Source organism: Protomyctophum parallelum (genome assembly GCF_964188405.1).
Source record: "Protomyctophum parallelum genome assembly, chromosome: 5".
Classification (NCBI taxonomy): Eukaryota; Metazoa; Chordata; class Actinopteri; order Myctophiformes; family Myctophidae; genus Protomyctophum; species Protomyctophum parallelum.
The window spans coordinates 9,209,513-9,228,599 of NC_139702.1; the positions used below are offsets into that span (position 1 = coordinate 9,209,513).

Below are 19,087 nucleotides of genomic sequence, written 5' to 3' on the forward strand. Positions count from 1 at the left end.
TCCATACATACTAGTGTATAATTATGGCCAGTACAGAATTCATTCCATTATGTTGATCAGACCCCCCCCCCCCCCCCCATGCCAAAGCACCAGCGCTCGCCCAGCAGTCTACCGTCACCCAGGCAGAGATGCGTGCACGCGACCTCGAGGTCACTTCTCGCCCACAGGGCGTCTTACTGGTTATTATATAAGTGTGAACACTGAAGAAAAATGTTTATACATACTTAGGATATATAAATAAAAGGTTTACTCACTAATATTGGTATAAGGATTGTGAGCGGCCTGACGGCCTCCACTATCAATTCTTTCGGGCTCTAATAAACTAATGGAAATAGAAGTCAAGTCTAAGCTAGTAGATAGAACTTTAGCTGTACACACCGTGGAAAGTAAATGCAGATGAACACATGTTAGGACACAGGCGGAAAACATCACAAAGCTCCAACACCAACAAAGACATAAAAACATCAGGCTGTTGTTGCTCTCTGCAGGACGGTACGTTAGATCACTCTGCTTCTCAAACATGTTCATGTCAAGGATCCCCAGATCTGTGTGTATTGGCCACAGACGGACCCCCATTTGAAATGATTACATGGCGGGGAGGCGGCGGGGAGTAGATGGACGCTTTGCTTACGGGTTAGGGCCGATTCATACTCCTATTTTAGAGCCGAATAAAACTCGGTTCGGCTCTGTAGAGCCTACAGCCTGTGACGTCATTTGAGGTTCGGGGGGGGCGGGTACCGTCCTAAAGTCGGCTCTTCGGTGCTACTGAAAATTTCTGACGAGCCGAAATAATTTCGGCACTTCAGCGCCGAAACAGCGGTAAAATAGGAGTATGAATCGGCCCTTAGGACCGAATATTCGGCCACCGAAACTAGTCGGCCCGGATAGTGGCAAAAATGCATATTCGGTATTCGGTGCGGTTGATTTTTACTAGAGCCCAAACCGAATAGTCAAAAAGAACAGAGGTTACCTTTTGTAACCTACTCTTTTGTTGTGATGAAGTGATCAAAATGTTATCATGTATTTGCCATTATCATCTACACTGCCATGGCAGCAACGGTACAAAAAACTGATAAAGAAAATAAATTAATATTAATCAGATTCTGTATTCGGTTTTCGGCCAACTGTTTCCTATTCAGAATTCAGTTTCGGCCATGAATTTACCCATTCGGTGCATCTCTACTTGCAGGTCCATTTGGTTCCATTTGTATAAGCCTACTCTCAGAGTTACAGGCCTCCAAGAATTGATTATCCAACCCTATTTTGGACATACTGTATGTGAGATTATGAGGTTTCCACCCGACGGAGTCAGACGATATTTAGAAACACTGGAACCTCAGAAACTAACCTCACCTAATGGGATCTTTAGTCATTTCCATGTCCATGTATTAAAATACCTTTCTGCTTATTCATATCCCTGTGTAACAGCATGGAACTGTCTGGTGGTGCAGTGGGCGCTGCTGATCTCGTTAACAGATTCCAGAGCAGCTTTAGCTCAGCAAAATGTCCCCAGTATTACATTCAGAAGAAAAACAACTTTTACTGACGGTTCAGTCCACAACAACAACAACAACAACAAAAACAAAAACAACAAAGCAGACTAGACTGCAGGTGAGCTGCAGCTAGCCTATAGCCCTGTCTGGGGGGAGGGGAAGTGGAACGGAGGTTGTCACTCACTATATACAATTTACAATTACAATTTACATCAAATAAATAAAAATGATGACTATTTATAGTCATCATGATATGCATAATGCTACTTCCATCACTCATGACAAGCATCCTCTTTGATGCATGCAATTGTATCAAAGAAGAGATGTATGTATACAATACAACCAGTAAGACACCCAGGGGCGGCAGACTGCTGGGCGAGCACTGGCGCTTTGGCATGGGGGGGCATCAGCCATAGCTATAGGACGGTTGTCTCCATATATGGAGCTCTAGGTGAAAGCCTTCGTTATTTCACCTATAGCTCCATATATGGAGACAACCTATAGCTCCATGTATGGAGACAACAGCAGATATCCAGTGTAGAAACCTCATATATGGATATACACGCCAGGCATCGTCATGGATACGTACTCAGTTGGGATGGCATCGTCATCATGACATGCATCTAACCATTTATAAAGAAGAATCCGTGGTTTTATAGGGAGCTAGCATGCAGCATTTGCTATGCTCCTCACGAGAGACTCCATTGCCTTCCGGAGAAGACAGGATATTTGGCCTTTAGTGATATCTAGCTTTACAAAGCGGATACCGTTGGGTCTGCATCCCGGTTAAGTTGGGATCGGAGGCCCAGGCCGTAGCGTAACGGTCTGGGCACCGGACTGGTAATCCAGTCGCAGTGTGCCGCGGGTTCGACTCCCGGACCCGACACGGCCTTTACTGCATGTCTTCCCCCATCTCTCTCCCGTTTCCTGTCAGCCTACTGTCTGTCCCTTCAAAAATCAATAAAAGGCGTAAGCCGCAAAAAAAATATCTTAAAAAAAAAAAAAAGTTGGGATCGGACACCACTGCATCGGGATGTAACGAGACAACCAGCACTGGTTCAAGCTATCTTATATGGTCCTTGATGTCACCGTTGTCACGATGACCTGGTCACCTGGGGTGACCAGGGGGCTGATGTCATGATGACCTGGGGGCTTGTCTGGGGTGACCAGGGGGCTGATGTCATGATGACCTGGGCACCTGGGGGCTTGTCTGGGGTGACCAGGGGGCTGATGTCATGATGACCTGGGCACCTGGGGGCTTGTCTGGGGTGACCAGGGGGCTGATGTCATGATGACCTGGGGGCTTGCATGGGGTGACCAGGGGGCTGATGTCATGATGACCTGGGGGCTTGCATGGGGTGACCAGGGGGCTGATGTCATGATGACCTGGGGGCTTGTCTGGGGTGACCTGGGGGCTGATGTCATGATGACCTGGGGGCTTGTCTGGGGTGACCAGGGGGCTGATGTCATGAAGACCTGGGGGCTTGCATGGGGTGACCAGGGGGCTGATGTCATGATGACCTGGGGGCTTGCATGGGGTGTGTGAGGGGAATTGTGACTTCATGACGAAGAGTGATGGGAATTGTGGGTTATGTGACAAAAACGCAAGATTTCATAGTTATATGCGAACTTCGGTCGCAATAAATTGATAATAATAATTTAATAAAGTTATACAATTAATATATAAAATGATGTTTACAGTAACCACTGCAATGCTGTGCTCAGGGCTTAAAGCCAAACAAAATCCCAAGACTGAAAAAAACAAATTTTCACTGATCTCATTAAATGACCCCTATGAAATCCTCAGGACTGAAATCCGTTCCCAGGACTGTGCCCTGTGTGCTATAGGCACAAGTATTGTTTATTTTTAGGTGAGGTAGATTTGAGGATAAATTAGCAGGAAGCCATTAAACTATTGACATTATTAGTAGCTGCTGATAATATCAGTTCAAGTACAAGTGGAGGATTGCTTGTGCCAGAGGAATGCAGTGAATCACTGCTGCCTAGCGATGCACAATCAATGAGGATGAGATTATATGCTACACTATTTAACACAGTCAGAAACCAACCATCCACCATTACAATATACATAATTCTAGGCGGAACGGACAGGCAGGCTGATAGATATAACACTCTTATTTCAAGGGGAAAGGGAATACAGCTCAATGTTTATGACAACCCCCAATACGTACCCTGACCTACATATCACCAGGAATATCACTACAGTAGACTTATTATGTGGGCCAATTAACCCCGCCTTTGCCAAATAGAGATCTATCAAATCGACAAAGTTTTGAATCATACACAAAGCTCAAATAGTGCTCACTTTCAATAATATGGCAACTGTCTGTTAGGTTTAGCGGTACTTTATCTTGCATTTTAGAAGTTATTCCATGTTTATTTGCGTTATTTCGATCGCAATACCAAATCCACATTTCGAGGACCAATGAAGACAAAACAACAACAACGGCGGTATACATCAAGTTAATAACATTTTAGAGGGAATTGAATTGTATAAAAGTGCACTCACCTTTAAAAGAAGTTTCCTAAATTCCTAGACCTGAACACAGCAACACACACACACACACACACACACACACACACACACACACACACTGCAGTCTTTTGTCTGGCTGGCTACAGTCCGTGCATTTCTTCAGACGAAGTCATTTGTAAAAAGTTTTCATCACTTTAACATGTTTCGGTTTACATTCTTGTAAAGTCGTGGGGTCCCCGTGCGTCCTCCTCGGTAACATGTTGTTTTTGCTGGTGGTTAAATTAATGTATATGATTATGTGTAGAGTAGCTAGACTACGTGAGCTGCATTCTAATGGACTCTGTCTCTGTGTGTATCTGGTTCAACTTCTGTTCACTGTTGGTTCATACAGAATGGAAAGGAAACACAACACAACAGGAGCGCGTCGACTCACTGCACGTCACGTGATCAACGTCGGAATGTCTTGCAGAGTCGAGGACTCGAGGTGACTGCAGGTTTTGTTTTCTTTTAGGGGCCCCCACTGTGACCCCCCACCTCACCCCACCACTCACCAAAACCCTCCTGATTTCAAACAAAAGGAAAATGTTGATATGCATGTATAGGCTATAGCCTTTTTTGATTGATTCCTTGGATTGAAATATTTATTAACAGTTTGCAGAATTACAGTACATTTCAAGCACAAACTCAATACAAAGTCTAGATGTTAACTGTGAGTGGACGACCCAATAAAGCATTTTACACTTGTTTACAAGAGGGTCCACCATGTTCAATTCATCAAAACATTTAGAGACGTACAAATAGACACTTTCTATATAGCCAAAGAACAGAACAGGAATTCATCATAAAGGAGGTAAAAAGGGAAAAGAAACATATACAGTGAGGGGAAAAAGGGGTGGGTGGTGGTGGGTCCTTCGAGAGCGGTTTTGAAGGAGTCAAGGGATTCCCATGGACCCCCATAGCCCTCTGAAAGTGCTCCTATATAAACTATCAATAATTTAGCCTGGAAGTTGACCCCCAGTGGTCAATCGACCCCCACTATAGCTCTATATGTATATGGTCCCCCAGCTAAATGATTTACGGTAACCACATTAGTGACCCTATTTTGCAAATCCCCTAAACAACTATTCGTTCTATTCAGTATTCAAACCAAATTGTATTTTTTTATTAGGATTTATTTTGGGGCTTTTATTAATGCCTTAATTGACAGGAGATGGGCAGTGACATGCATTATGTACAAGGAATTTTATTATAATTTTCTATCCTACCAGGACCTCTAGTAGCCTCCTGCTGGTTTCATTTAGAATCCAGCAGGTGCATGCATCTTCCTAACTCGACCATCTAAACTATTTTAGGCTACTTAATGAATTCTACATAGACAGATCATGGTCTCCTAGTCCCTTGAAACTTTTGGAAGAAAATAAAAAAATACAAATAATATTAATATTATATATATTATTTTCATTTCACTGTGGCCTCTTCTTTGTGCCTGCTATCAAATTATTTCCAATGCAGTGTTTTTTGTTTTTCTTGCTCAGTTTTATGTGAATGATAGATATGATGATCCTATGGGACCTCAAAGAAACATATGAAACTAAACTGTTTATGTTTATTGCAGGATGACGCCTGAGCCCAATTGTTCAAAAAAAGTGTTTGATGAATTGAACATGGTGGACCCTCTTGTAAACAAGTGTAATAATTAATTGGGTCGTCCACTCACAGTTAACAGTCTTTGTATTGAGTTTGTGCTTGAAATGTACTGTAATTCTGCAAACTGTTAATACATATTTAAATCAATCAATCAGTCAATCAGTGTGGAATTCTGTGGAACCGAATTTGGAAATCCCCATGTTTTGCTAACCAGGATCAGATAATCCAATAAATACGTTTACTGGAGTTCAAAGCAACCTTGAATTGGATCACGCTAATCCAGATACAACGTATAGTTCTCTAAATGGGACTACATATTATGATCACAATGTAGGCTACAAGCTACTGTATGTATGTAAAAGGACAGAATATAGTCCAGTACCTGCCTGTAGACCCTATCGCAATTTGGTGTTGGGGGAATTTCTCACTTGAACTAAGTCAATGGGTCCCTAGACATGAAAGATCAATGAGGTGCTTGTCCGCCATAGTGCCACGAATGGCGCAATGGCCACATCAAAAATGGCCGCCATCGGCTATGATGAAAATCCAACCTTTTTGTTTTTTAGTGTTTAAGCACATGTAATACATTCATTTTGACTAATTGTGGTGTGTGGAATTCATTTCTGATATTGTTTTGATGATTTGGGGTGATTTTGACCTTGAAAGGTCATAGTCAAGGTCATTTTGCTATTCCACAGACCTTGGCCATAACTTGTCCATTTTTAGGAGTAAGAACAGGAACAATAAGTCTATTTCAACTAAATCTGACTCTTAAAATTAATTTCTGATATTGTTTTGACCATTAGGGATCATCCTGTCATTGAATTATTGATGTTAATGTCATTTTTCAATAATTCGATTATGATTCTTTAGTCGCTTTTACTATATATTTTCATGATTTGTTTTCTTTACATAAACAAAATACATGGGCATGAGCAAAACAACAACAGCACCATATGTGCTGTGTGAATAAGCCCATTGTACAAAAGACTCTGTCCATGGCCCAAATGAGCCAATTCATTGCTATGGCAACCCCATAGTGGAGGTAAGTCAATATATCATAAGAATCGTTCACTTGATGGTACAAGCACCAAATTTGGTACACAAGTGCTTCAGAACCTACTCTCTCAGAAAAGTATTTTTCAAGATGGCCGCCAAATGAAAAGGGCCTTTTGTGGCAGTTCTGGACAACCGTGGGTCCGACCAACTCGAGACCGGGCACTGCACTCCCTGTGTGTGTGTGGAACGTGTCGAATTTGGTGAAGTCAGTGGGGCAAACGGTTCTCGGGTTACATGGATTACAGATGTACAGACACACACAGACTTGAATATATGTCAATGGGCAATGCCCATTGGGGGTTTTTTTAGATGATGGGTAAGAAGAGAGAGATGTGATGTCAGGTGGTGTGGGCTAAGAAGTGGTCAGGGCTAAGATAAAGTATATGAGATGTACAGTAAGTGCAAAGAGAGATGGTGAGGGAGGGAGAAAACAGTAGTGTAACAGGTTAAGGTGAGCATAGAGATGGAAATGTTCTAGCAAGTGAAGCCAGTGTATTGAGAATATGGGACATATGTGTCAGGAGTTATTTGCCGTACGGTTGGAAACGGTGGCACTGATGAAAAGGAGGCAGAGCTGGAGGTGGCAGAATTAAGGATGCTATGCTTCTCATTAGGAGTGAAAAGGAAGGACTTGATCAGAAATGACTAAATTAGAGGATCAGCCCAGGTTAGAAGGTTTGGGGATAAAGCAAGAGAGGTGAGGTTGAGATGGTTTAGACATGTGAAAAGGAGGGATGAGGGTACATTGGGAGAAGGATGCTGAATATGTAGCTGCCAGGTAAGAGGATGGCCAAAGACGAGGTTTAAGGATGCTGTGAGAGATGACATGAAGGTGGCAGGTCACAGAGGAAGATGTAGAAAACAAAACCAAAAGGGGTCCTCCCCTTTTCCCTGTGCGTGCACACACACACACACGGTACTGTACAGTACACTACAGTATGTTACAGTACAGTATTGTAAAGTACAGTAACGTGCGGTACGGCATGGTACAGTATGATACCATAAGGTATGGTACAGTACAGTATGATGCCGTACAGTAAGGTACAGTATGATACCATACCGTACCGTACCTTACTGTATGGTATCATACTGTACAATACTGTACTGTACTGTACTGTACCGTACTGCATGGTACCATACTGTACCATACTGTACCTTACTGTATGGTATCATACTGTACAATACTGTACTGTACTGTACTGTACTGTACCGTACTGCATGGTACCATACTGTACCATACTGTACCTTACTGTATGGTATCATACTGTACCTTACTGTACTGTACGGCATCATACTGTACTGTACCATACCTTATGGTATCATACTGTACCATGCCGTACCGCACGTTACTGTACTTTACCATACTGTACTGTAACATACTGTAGTGTACTGTAGAGTACCGTGTGTGTGTGTGTGTGTGTGTGTGTGTGTGTGTGTGTGTGTGTGTGTGTGTGTGTGTGTGTGTGCACGCACAGGGAAAAGGGGAGGACCCCTTTTGGTTTTGTTTTCTACATCTTCCTCTGTGACCTGCCACCTTCATGTCATCTCTCACAGCATCCTTAAACCTTGTCTTTGGCCATCCTCTTACCTGGCAGCTACATCTTCAGCATCCTTCTCCCAATGTACCCTCATCCCTCCTTTTCACATGTCTAAACCATCTCAACCTCACCTCTCTTGCTTTATCCCCAAACCTTCTAACCTGGGCTGATCCTCTAATTCAGTAATTTCTGATAATGTCCTTCCTTTTCACTCCTAATGAGAACCATAGCATCCTTAATTCTGCCACCTCCAGCTGTGCCTCCTTTTCATCAGTGCCACCGTTTCCAACCGTACGGCATGGCTGGTCTCACTACCATCGTATACATCTTCCCTCTCACTGGTAGCCTTCTGTCACAAATAACTCCTGACACATATGTCCCATATTCTCAATACACTGGCTTCACTTGCTAGAACATTTCCATCTCTATACTCACCTTAACGTGATACACTACTGTCTACTGTTTGGTCAATTGGTACAAATCATTTTCTCCCTCCCTCACCATCTCTCTTTGCACTTACTGTACATCTCATATACTTTATCTTAGCCCTGACCACTTCTTAGCCCACACCACCTGACATCACATCTCTCTCTTCTTACCCATCATCTAAAAAAAACCCCAATGGGCATTGCCCATTGACATATATTCAAGTCTGTGTGTGTCTGTACATCTGTAATCCATGTAACCCGAGAACCGTTTGCCCCACCGACTTCACCGAATTCGACACACACGTTCCACACACACACACAGGGAGTGCAGTGCCCGGTCTCGAGTTGGTCGGACCCACGGTTGTCCAGAACTGCCACAAAAGGCCCTTTTCATTTGGCGGCCATCTTGAAAAATGGTGGCCATTTAGTTTTTTCAAGTGGACAACGTACTTTTCTGAGAGAGTAGGTTCTGAAGCACTTGTGTACCAAATTTGGTGCTTGTACCATCAAGTGAACGATTCTTATGATATATTGACTTACCTCCACTATGGGGTTGCCATAGCAATGAATTGGCTCATTTGGGCCATGGACAGAGTATTTTGTACAATGGGCTTATTCACACAGCACATATGGTGCTGTTGTTGTTTTTCTCATGCCCATGTATTTTGTTTATGTAAAGAAAACAAATCATGAAAATATATAGTAAAAGCGACTAAAGAATCATAATCGAATTATTGAAAAATGACATTAACATCAATAATTCAATGACAGGATGATCCCTAATGGTCAAAACAATATCAGAAATTAATTTTAAGAGTCAGATTTAGTTGAAATAGACTTATTGTTCCTGTTCTTACTCCTAAAAATGGACAAGTTATGGCCAAGGTCTGTGGAATAGCAAAATTACCTTGACTATGACCTTTCAAGGTCAAAATCACCCCAAATCATCAAAACAATATCAGAAATGAATTCCACACACCACAATTAGTCAAAATGAATGTATTACATGTGCTTAAACACTAAAAAACAAAAAGGTTGGATTTTCATCATAGCCGATGGCGGCCATTTTTGATGTGGCCATTGCGCCATTCGTGGCACTATGGCGGACAAGCACCTCATTGATCTTTCATGTCTAGGGACCCATTGACTTAGTTCAAGTGAGAAATTCCCCCAACACCAAATTGCGATAGGGTCTACAGGCAGGTACTGGACTAATAACCAGCATTGGGTCACTTTAAGTGTTTTTTTATTTGAAGAGACAGAAAACAGCACAATAAAACAATACAAACATCCCCTTTCATTTTCAATTTCTTTTAAACAGTCAGACCGTCGCCTGACTCAACAAATAAATAAATACAAACAAATATACATTATTCACAAATAGCCTACATTGTGGATATTTTATGTTCATAAAAAGGCTAAATGTCCAATGTTTACAAAATAAAGAATGCGTTTATTATTAATTTTATTTTATTTTCATTTTTTTTTTTTTTACTTTTAATCGTATTTTGTTCCTGGAATCCATCACAAATCCACGCTTCTGCTAGGATCAGTATAGATCTGACTTCTGATTATTATTTTTGCATCAAAGTATCCAGATCAAAACCAAGGTTGGATTAGGTGATGTACCAATCTCAGAATCCTTTCGTACTTTTGAACAAACCCCATTTCCAAGAATTGATCCAATCCCATCAAATTACTTCTGAACAACTGGGCCCAGGCAACAATGCCAAATCTCCTTCTAGAGCTATATATAACCAGAGGCCCCCCCCACAAAACAATAAGGATTTTACAAACAATTCAAAAGACATGAGCATAAAATGATGTTTTGTTGAAAACTAACTGCATAGGCCAACATTCTATTCTAAGTACTGTATGAATCTCAAATATGATTGCTCATCAGAAGTTATCCAAACATCTGTCCATAGCAGAACCATCTGACTGCAGTAAGTATGTACAGCATGATCAAAACAGTGCCTTTTGATCTTGGAAATACTTAAAATTACACACAAAATAATTTGAACTGTGACACAGGCATGCAGACAAACCAACATATTTTCCTATGTATCTGAAAATACAGAAACTACTCCGTACAGTATGATTGTGAAATAATAGCCTTATTCCCCAACTGAATAACGTACAAACTCAACACCGCTCCCTTGTGGTTGCAGTATTAGCATCAACCTCTATGGAGGATGCTTTCAACTAGCAGTGCCAACTATGTAAGTAAGAATCCTGTTAGGAATCCTGTTAAGAATCCTGTTAGGTTAAGAAAAAACAACATTTTCCACATTTGGTTTGTACACATGCTGAAACCGAGTGTCAATACTGTTGACAAAAGTGTGTTTTTTTTTTGGCTCAAATACAAGACACAAGGGTTCATTTTGAAGCCTGAACACCGGTACAAGAGTTTAAGCAAAGTGTTAAGAAGAGATATGTTGTGCAAGTTCAGTTGGTCTTTCTGCCATCAGTTTAAATGTTCATAATTTGAAGTATTTACTAAACTAACACGGTAGGGTCATCTTAGAATCTACCTATCCTTCCATCTGCATTTCGTCAAAGCTTTCAGCAAGTCCCCCAAGTTAACCCCAAAGTGACGCGTCAGCATTGGTGGACTTAGCAGTGCAGCATGGACACATCATCATCTAGTGCTCTAGTGCTATAATGCCATTTCATGGAATATGAAGGTCAAAGATAGAAACTTTATCTCACAATATCAACATGTCAGGTAAAGAATAATATACAACTAAGAGTCAGAATGGCAAGCTATTATTATTTTTTAGGATCAATGAGAGAAAAATAAAAGCCATTTCAGGAGTGTGTGTCTCTCTCCATGTCATTGTCACTTCCCCGGTGGCAAAACCAGACGAGGTAACCTATCTTGAATCATCTGCAAAAGTTCTGTTATTTTTCTTTTATATACAATATACAAATGCTGCAACATCTCTCTGAACTATACAAAACTTATAAATTATAAAGTTCTATTCTTAAATATAAACAACATCAAGTCAGTTCCCAGTATTTAGATTATATTAGGTAAAGTACAATGTACAGAGTCATTTATCAAGGACTTGAACGTGTCATACACGAGCCAAAGAGCTGAAACTGGGTATTAGACATTATCCTTGAATAAATTAATTCATAAATAAATCATGATTATGTCTTCCCTGTAACAGTGGTGTCCTTGGTTCCTCTTGAGATTGTGACAAATTACAAATACAGACAGACACGCACACACGCACACACACACACACACACACACACACACACACACACACACACACACACACACACACACACACACACACACACACACACACACACACACACACACACACATACACACCCTCATGCATAGTACAGATACAGTACACACTGTCACTCATATACTTAAGTACACACTTCTCTGTTGACAGTGTACAACTCTTATTCTTATTCTAAAAAATAATTTTGTCTGTAAGAAGTAGCAATGTTGTACGCAACGCAGAGACTATAAACATGTTTTTTTTCTTTCTCCTCTATAGTACAAGATAGGTCTAAACACTAGAATAATCTTTAAAGTCAGTAGTTACATGATGAAACTACCTATAGATACAGCAATACAACCTCTAATCAATAAAGTGACAGTGCTGGATTTCAATCCCAGGGAGATCCCTTTCTTATTTGGGCTATACTGAAGAAAAAATCATCCCACAAAAAAATAATAATAAAAAAATAAATGGATATGTCTGCAGAAACAAAGCAAACCAAGCCAAATACTAGACTGTATAACCAAATAGTGTTAAATATCTAGGTTCCCTCTCTCAGTGCAGAGCTAAAGGAGTAGACTTGTGGCTAGTACACAAACATGCTACATCAATATGTTAGGGCTGTTACTGAGCAAAAGAGACGTAAGCATTGTGGGTGCATCACTGGCAGGCCAAGTCACTGCACTTTGCTAAGCTATAAGAATACACATTATATTCACTGTCAATGCACCAGGCATCTTTGCAATGCTGATGCAGTTGTGCAAGAGAGAATTCCACGAATCAACTAATATTACTGCTGATAATAATCTTCAAATATATACAGAGAAATCCAGCCTTAACTTAAAAATAACCTTAATCATAACGCTTATGACCAAACTTGTACAAAGAGTAACAAACAATCCTATTGGCAAAAAAAAACTAAATCGCCAGTCAGTCAGTCAGTCAGTCAATCAATTAGTTACAGTAGCAGCTTCTTCACCAACAGTAGCCTACCATTGATGTTAATGCAGTTTAGTTCATTCCCCACTGACTTCTGTTGAGTTCAGAACACAACAATAGACAGGCAGTCCTATTGAGTGTCTGCCGTCTCCTTTGTAGCATACACAGGGCTTCCTGGCAATGCTGCCTCAGTCTCCATCGGAACCAAAGTCACGCAAACCAAAACAACCTCTGGCCACATTGCTCTCTCGTACGTTTGTATTGCACCAAAGTAAATCATAATAGAACTCTATTTTATTTTTTTCTACTTGAAGAAGGTAGGAGGACTCGACACCGGGGCGAGACCAGCAGCCAGATATTATGGTATTGGGCCGGTCCCACCAGGCCAGAGGACGCAGAGGGCGGAAGAGGGAGGAGATCAGTGGATGTCTCGGCACATGGGCAGGTTGACGAAGATGAAGACGTTGAACTCGATGAGGATGGAGATGCAGAGGAACACGGCGTAAAAGAACAGGCAGATCAGCCCCAGTCGTTTGTCCAGGGTCCATTTGTTCAGGTGCACACCGAGAACCTGAGGAGTCAATGAGTCAATTAGTTAACCCATTCTGACCTGAGATCAGATTCATACGAGGTTTCCGCCGGACACACACTGGTCTGATTAACCCATTCTGACCTGAGATCAGATTCTAAAAATGTCAGTCGTTCTTCGATTTTTCAAAAAATAGCAGACCTACAAGCTCGTATCGCGCCACTCGGTGGCGCGATATGAGCTTGTAGATCTGCTATTTTTCAATAGCTAAAGCATAACATGATGCTGACACCAAAAGGGGTGCCCGGTCAGAATGGGATAAAGTCATACTGTGTAACATTCGTTTAATTTCAGTAGTCTTTTTTGGTCTGTTAAAAGTGCAGTTTGAAACAAAACCGAGGATATTTTGGAAAGCCACAAAAACGTTCATTATTGGGGGGAAAAAAGGAAACGAAAAGAAAAAAAAACATTTATAATATAAATATAATAAATGTTTATTGTGAAAAATATACAAATGAAATGTATAAAAAATATGTTTTTGAATAATTTGTAAGGTCAATTTATTTAATCGTTATGCTGTTATGCGTAATGGACTGACAACCATATATGGAGGTGCATGATGTCACAAGGTGTAATGTACTGACATCCATATATGGAGGCGTGACCTGACTGACAGACGGACAGACAGACAGAGGTTTTCATAGTAATCTGCGACCTATGGTCGCAAATAATAATAATAATAAATGATCTTTTGAATAATTTAGACATTTTTAACATACATATTCTCACCTGGCTGGCTGGGGGTGCCTCAGTGCCTGGTACAAAATCCTTTAACCCATTTTGGGGCGGGAACCCCTTTTGGTTTTTTCAAGTATTCTGTTATACTTTAGCTATTGGAAAATAGCAGATCTACAAACTTGTAGGTCTGCTATTTTTGAAAAATCGAAGAACGACTGACATAGAAAGCTTTTTCAAAAAACTGTCGGGATGTAGAAGACATAATTTAGAATCTGATCTCAGGTCAAAATCTTTTAAGGCGCCCACAGCCTAATACTACTCCTAAAACCAGGAGGCAGTTTACGATGACATGCTACTTACTGTGAGGAATACTGAGGCCAGTAGAAGAGCAACAGAGAAGATTAGTCCTCTGCTGTTTAGGTAAACCTGGGACAAAGACAGAAAATACAATTATGAACCATTTCAGAAATCATTCAGTTTTCATCTACATATGTCCATTGATAATGAATGGCCATTTTTGAGTGTATGTGGACCGTGGACGAGCAAAGCGGTATTTTTCGGGTTTATTTTTCAACGACATTAGAGGCACAGGCACTCACAAGGGAACCGTAGTCTATGCAGAGCGTCTGCAGACACCAGGGCAGACCCAGTCCCACCAGGATGTCAAAGACGTTACTGCCGATGGAGTTGGAGATGGCCATGTCACCCAGACCTGAGGGGAGGAGAGAGGACACGTTACTGCCGATGGAGTTGGAGATGCGGCCATGGCACCCAGACCTGAGGGGAGGAGAGAGGACACGTTACTGCCGATGGAGTTGGAGATGGCCATGTCACCCAGACCTGAGGGGAGGAGAGAGGACAGGTTACTGCCGATGGAGTTGGAGATGCGGCCATGACACCCAGACCTGAGGGGAGGAGAGAGGAGCGCTGTCATGCTCTGTAGATCAGTGGTTCCCAAACGTATTCATGTCAAGGACCCCCAAATTGGCAAAAGGGCCTTTCTGTGTGGAGTTTGCATGTTCTCCTGTGTCTCACAAGAAACATGCAGTAATCCTGGTCTCTAAACTACCTCCCCCTGGCCAGCCGGGGCGCCCGGTGGATGGGAAAAGGAACTGGTCAGAATAACGTGTTCCTTCCACGCGCTACGTCTGGCCGGGGAAACTCCCACCCCTGTCAGGTGAAAAGAAGCAGCTTGGACTCCTCATGCATAGAAGGAAGCATGAGGTCAGTCCGCTGCCTCCCCCAGGTTGGCAGAGGAAGTGTAGCGCCCAGGATTACATTAGATGATTGACACTGGATGATTAAAAAATGGGTTGAAAAATCGTGAAAATAAATAAATAAAAGGACCCCCAAATTGACACTATTATCCCGCAGACCCCCATTTGATAAGAGTTTTTATGGCTCTAGCAGTGATTCTCAACCCATTTAATTTCAAGACTCAAATTAGTCTACGGACACCCCATTTAATATGGCATTTCTATCTCTGAGACCCCCATTCATATTGTAAAATCAATGGGTCCATTTGGTTCCAATTGTACACTCTCAGAGTTACAGACCCAGTTAGTTAACTCTCAGAGTTACAGTCTGTTTGGTTCCAATTGTACACTCTCAGAGTTACAGACCCAGTTAGTTAACTCTCAGAGTTACAGACCCAGTTAGTTAACTCTCAGAGTTACAGACCCAGTTAGTTAACTCTCAGAGTTACAGTCCGTTTGGTTCCAATTGTACACTCTCAGAGTTACAGACCCAGTTAGTTAACTCTCAGAGTTACAGACCCAGTTAGTTAACTCTCAGAGTTACAGACCCAGTTAGTTAACTCTCAGAGTTACAGACCCAGTTAGTTAACTCTCAGAGTTACAGACCCAGTTAGTTAACTCTCAGAGTTACAGACCCAGTTAGTTAACTCTCAGAGTTACAGACCCAGTTAGTTAACTCTCAGAGTTACAGACCCAGTTAGTTAACTCTCAGAGTTACAGACCCAGTTAGTTAACTCTCAGAGTTACAGACCCAGTTAGTTAACTCTCAGAGTTACAGACCCAGTTAGTTAACTCTCAGAGTTACAGACCCAGTTAGTTAACTCTCAGAGTTACAGTCCGTTTGGTGCCTAACTATCATTTAGCTGAGGAACTGCCTCCAGAACCCCATATTGGGGACGACTGCTGTAGATTCACTCAACAGTCATTATGACTTCAACTTAACAGACTTCACATCACGCCATAAACGCCCATTAAATACGGATATTGAATATTGCCCTGAATGCAGAATGTAAATGAAGTATTGTTCTGCCCTTGCGCTTACAATGATTTGGAACTAGAAAGATCACCTCATCTTAGCAGTCTGTTGTGTGTGTGTGTGTGTGTGTGTGTGTGTGTGTGTGTGTGTGTGTGTGTGTGTGTGTGTGTGTGTGTGTGTGTGTGTGTGTGTGTGCGTGCGTGCGTGCGTGCACACCTTGCCGTGCCACTATGAGACTGGCCATACAGTCGGGGACGCTGGTGCCCGCTGCCAGGAATGTGATGCCCATGATAACATCAGGGATGCCCAGAGTGAAGCCAATCACTGTGACCTGAAAGCACACACACACACACACACACACACACACACACACACACACACACACACACACACACACACACACACACACACACACACACACACACACACACATCTGAGACAACCACTGCGACAAGGACATTTCCTTCATACGAATGAATGATAAACATATCGTTGATGTCGGGCACAAACCTCTTATTCTGACTTGTTGTGCTTTCTCATAAATTAATGCCCTACTTGAGAGCGTCACGCTAAAGCGCCAAGAGTAAGTGCCGCCCGCGTTTCAATACTTTTTCTGAATCCGATTTTTGAAGTTTTTAATTTTAATCCTGAAATGTAACAGTTTCCACTTCGACAGACACAATAACAACAAGTTCAGTGGAGTAGGTTTCTGTCGGGGGGGAAACCTGTCCAAAACCTTTCAGCAAATTGAAAAAAGAATACATTGGGAAAACTTGTATTATGGGACTAATATTCTACATAATGCGTACTTTGACTTTTGGTACTTTAAGTACATTTTGATGCCAATGCTTTTGGACTTTTACGCAAGTACATGTTGAATTCTTTGAACTTTCCCTTGCAACAGAGTATTTCTATATTGCAGTATTGATATTTTTACTTCAGTAAAAAGAAAAAAAACCTGTCTCCAGTGAGTGAGTGAGTGAGTGATTGAGTGAGTGCGTCTGTGTGTGTAGTGAGTGAGTGAGTGAGTGAGTGAGTGAGTGAGTGATTGAGTGAGTGCGTGAGTGCGTCTGTGTGTGTAGTGAGTGAGTGAGTGACTGAGTGAGCGAGTGAGTGAGCGAGTGGTAAATGGTAAATGGTGCATTTATATAGCGCCTTTATCCAAAGCGCTTTACATAGATTGTGCATTACATTCACCCATTCACACACACATTCATACACCGATTGCGGCGGAAGGCATACAACGTACCAACCAGCACATCGGGAGCAATTTGGGGTTCAGTGTCTTGCCCAAGGACACTTCGACATGTAGACAGGAGGAGCCGAGATTCGAACCGCCGACCCATGGATCATTGGACGACCTGCTCTACCTCTTGAGCCACAGTCGAGTGAGTGAGTGAGTGAGTGAGTGAGCGAGTGAGCGAGTGAGCGAGTGAGCGAGTGAGTGAGTGAGTGAGCAAGTGAGCGAGCAAGCGAGCGAGTGAGCGAGTGAGTGAGCAAGTGAGTTGGATGAACCTTTTTGACGTACCATCCACACCATGATGTAGGAGAGGCCAGCGATCCACATGGTGGCCGTGATGAAGGACACCATGAACCAGCTCTCCCAAGGCCGCTTGCTGCAGTTTGGCACGGTGAAGAACAGCAGGAAGCACAGCGGCCACATGAACAGCCACTTCAGCTTGTTGAACACACCGGCTGCACCGCGAGAGAGACAGGAGAAAAACTATTCTCTTTATCCTTTAGGACACAACCACATATACCTCCAGCAATATATATACAATATTAGTATTACTACCGGTATTTCTTTTTTTAGGTCCTCTACTTATTAGTTATTAAAGGTATATTCAGTGATTTCACTTAATTCAAATATCACTTATTTTTTTTGTTTTGTTGTGATAATCCTCCCTACTATAGAGTGTGCTGGCCATATAAGGAGTTCCTCCCTGTCCCCAGTTAACCCCTGGGGGTCAAAAAACCTTAGGTTTCGTTTTTGACTCTCTATCCTGATTGGACGAAAGGCTGGGTCCCACAGCCAAAAACAAAACCTACGGTTTTTTGAGTGAAATCACTGAATATACCTTTAATTAAATGGGGTTTCTTTTATTTTTGTATAGAGGGACAGACAGTAGGCTGACAGGAAATGGGGGAGAGAGATGGGGGGTGGGTGACATGCAGTGAAGGCCGTCTGGATCGGGAGTTGAACCCGCGGCACACTGCCAGACTCGGGCTACTGGCCATGGTGCCTGGACCGCTGAGCCACGGCCCAGGCCAAAGGATCCCAAACCTGATATATAATCAGGGACCCTGTCATCAAGGTGCCTGGACCGCTGAGCCACGGCCCAGGCCAAAGGATCCCAAACCTGATATATAATTAATAATGTCATCCAAAGTGATCCAGCTACAGTAGAAGTGTAAACGGTCTGTCTCACCTGGAGGTCTGTGAGGCACCAGAGGGCCGTCCTTGTCATCGTCAGCCTCTCCTTCTTCGTCGTTCTCGTTGTTCTCGTTGTCGTGGTTCTCGTTCTCCGTCTTGCTGGTGGCCTCCAGCAGCTGGACCCGGCACCGCCCGTTGAGACCCCTCTCTGAGACTCCGCCCATCCCGTTCTCTAAGCCCCGCCTCTCCTGCGCCCTGGGCGCCGCGTCGGAGTCCCCGTTGGTGATGCGGTTGACGCACATGCGCGTCTCGCTGGTGTTGATCAGCCGTTGCCTCTGGGGACCGCCGTAGAACACGACAACGTG

The 19,087-nt window shown here is 42.6% G+C and overlaps 1 protein-coding gene across 1 annotated transcript in view; it reads right to left on the reverse strand.

Annotated features, from left to right (window-relative positions):
• Positions 1-11,073: 11,073 nt before the first annotated feature.
• The window catches only part of LOC310858439 (sodium/potassium/calcium exchanger 3-like), a 105,028-nt gene continuing 97,014 nt past the window's right edge, over positions 11,074-19,087 (reverse strand). The window contains exons 12-17 of the mRNA XM_083764547.1: positions 18,778-19,057; positions 17,877-18,043; positions 16,565-16,679; positions 14,716-14,828; positions 14,477-14,542; positions 11,074-13,420 (exon numbers count right to left, since the gene is read on the reverse strand). Coding sequence (XP_083620673.1) covers positions 13,268-13,420; positions 14,477-14,542; positions 14,716-14,828; positions 16,565-16,679; positions 17,877-18,043; positions 18,778-19,057 — 894 coding nt within the window. The 3' untranslated portion in view covers positions 11,074-13,267. The remainder of the gene's footprint in view (positions 13,421-14,476; positions 14,543-14,715; positions 14,829-16,564; positions 16,680-17,876; positions 18,044-18,777; positions 19,058-19,087) is intronic.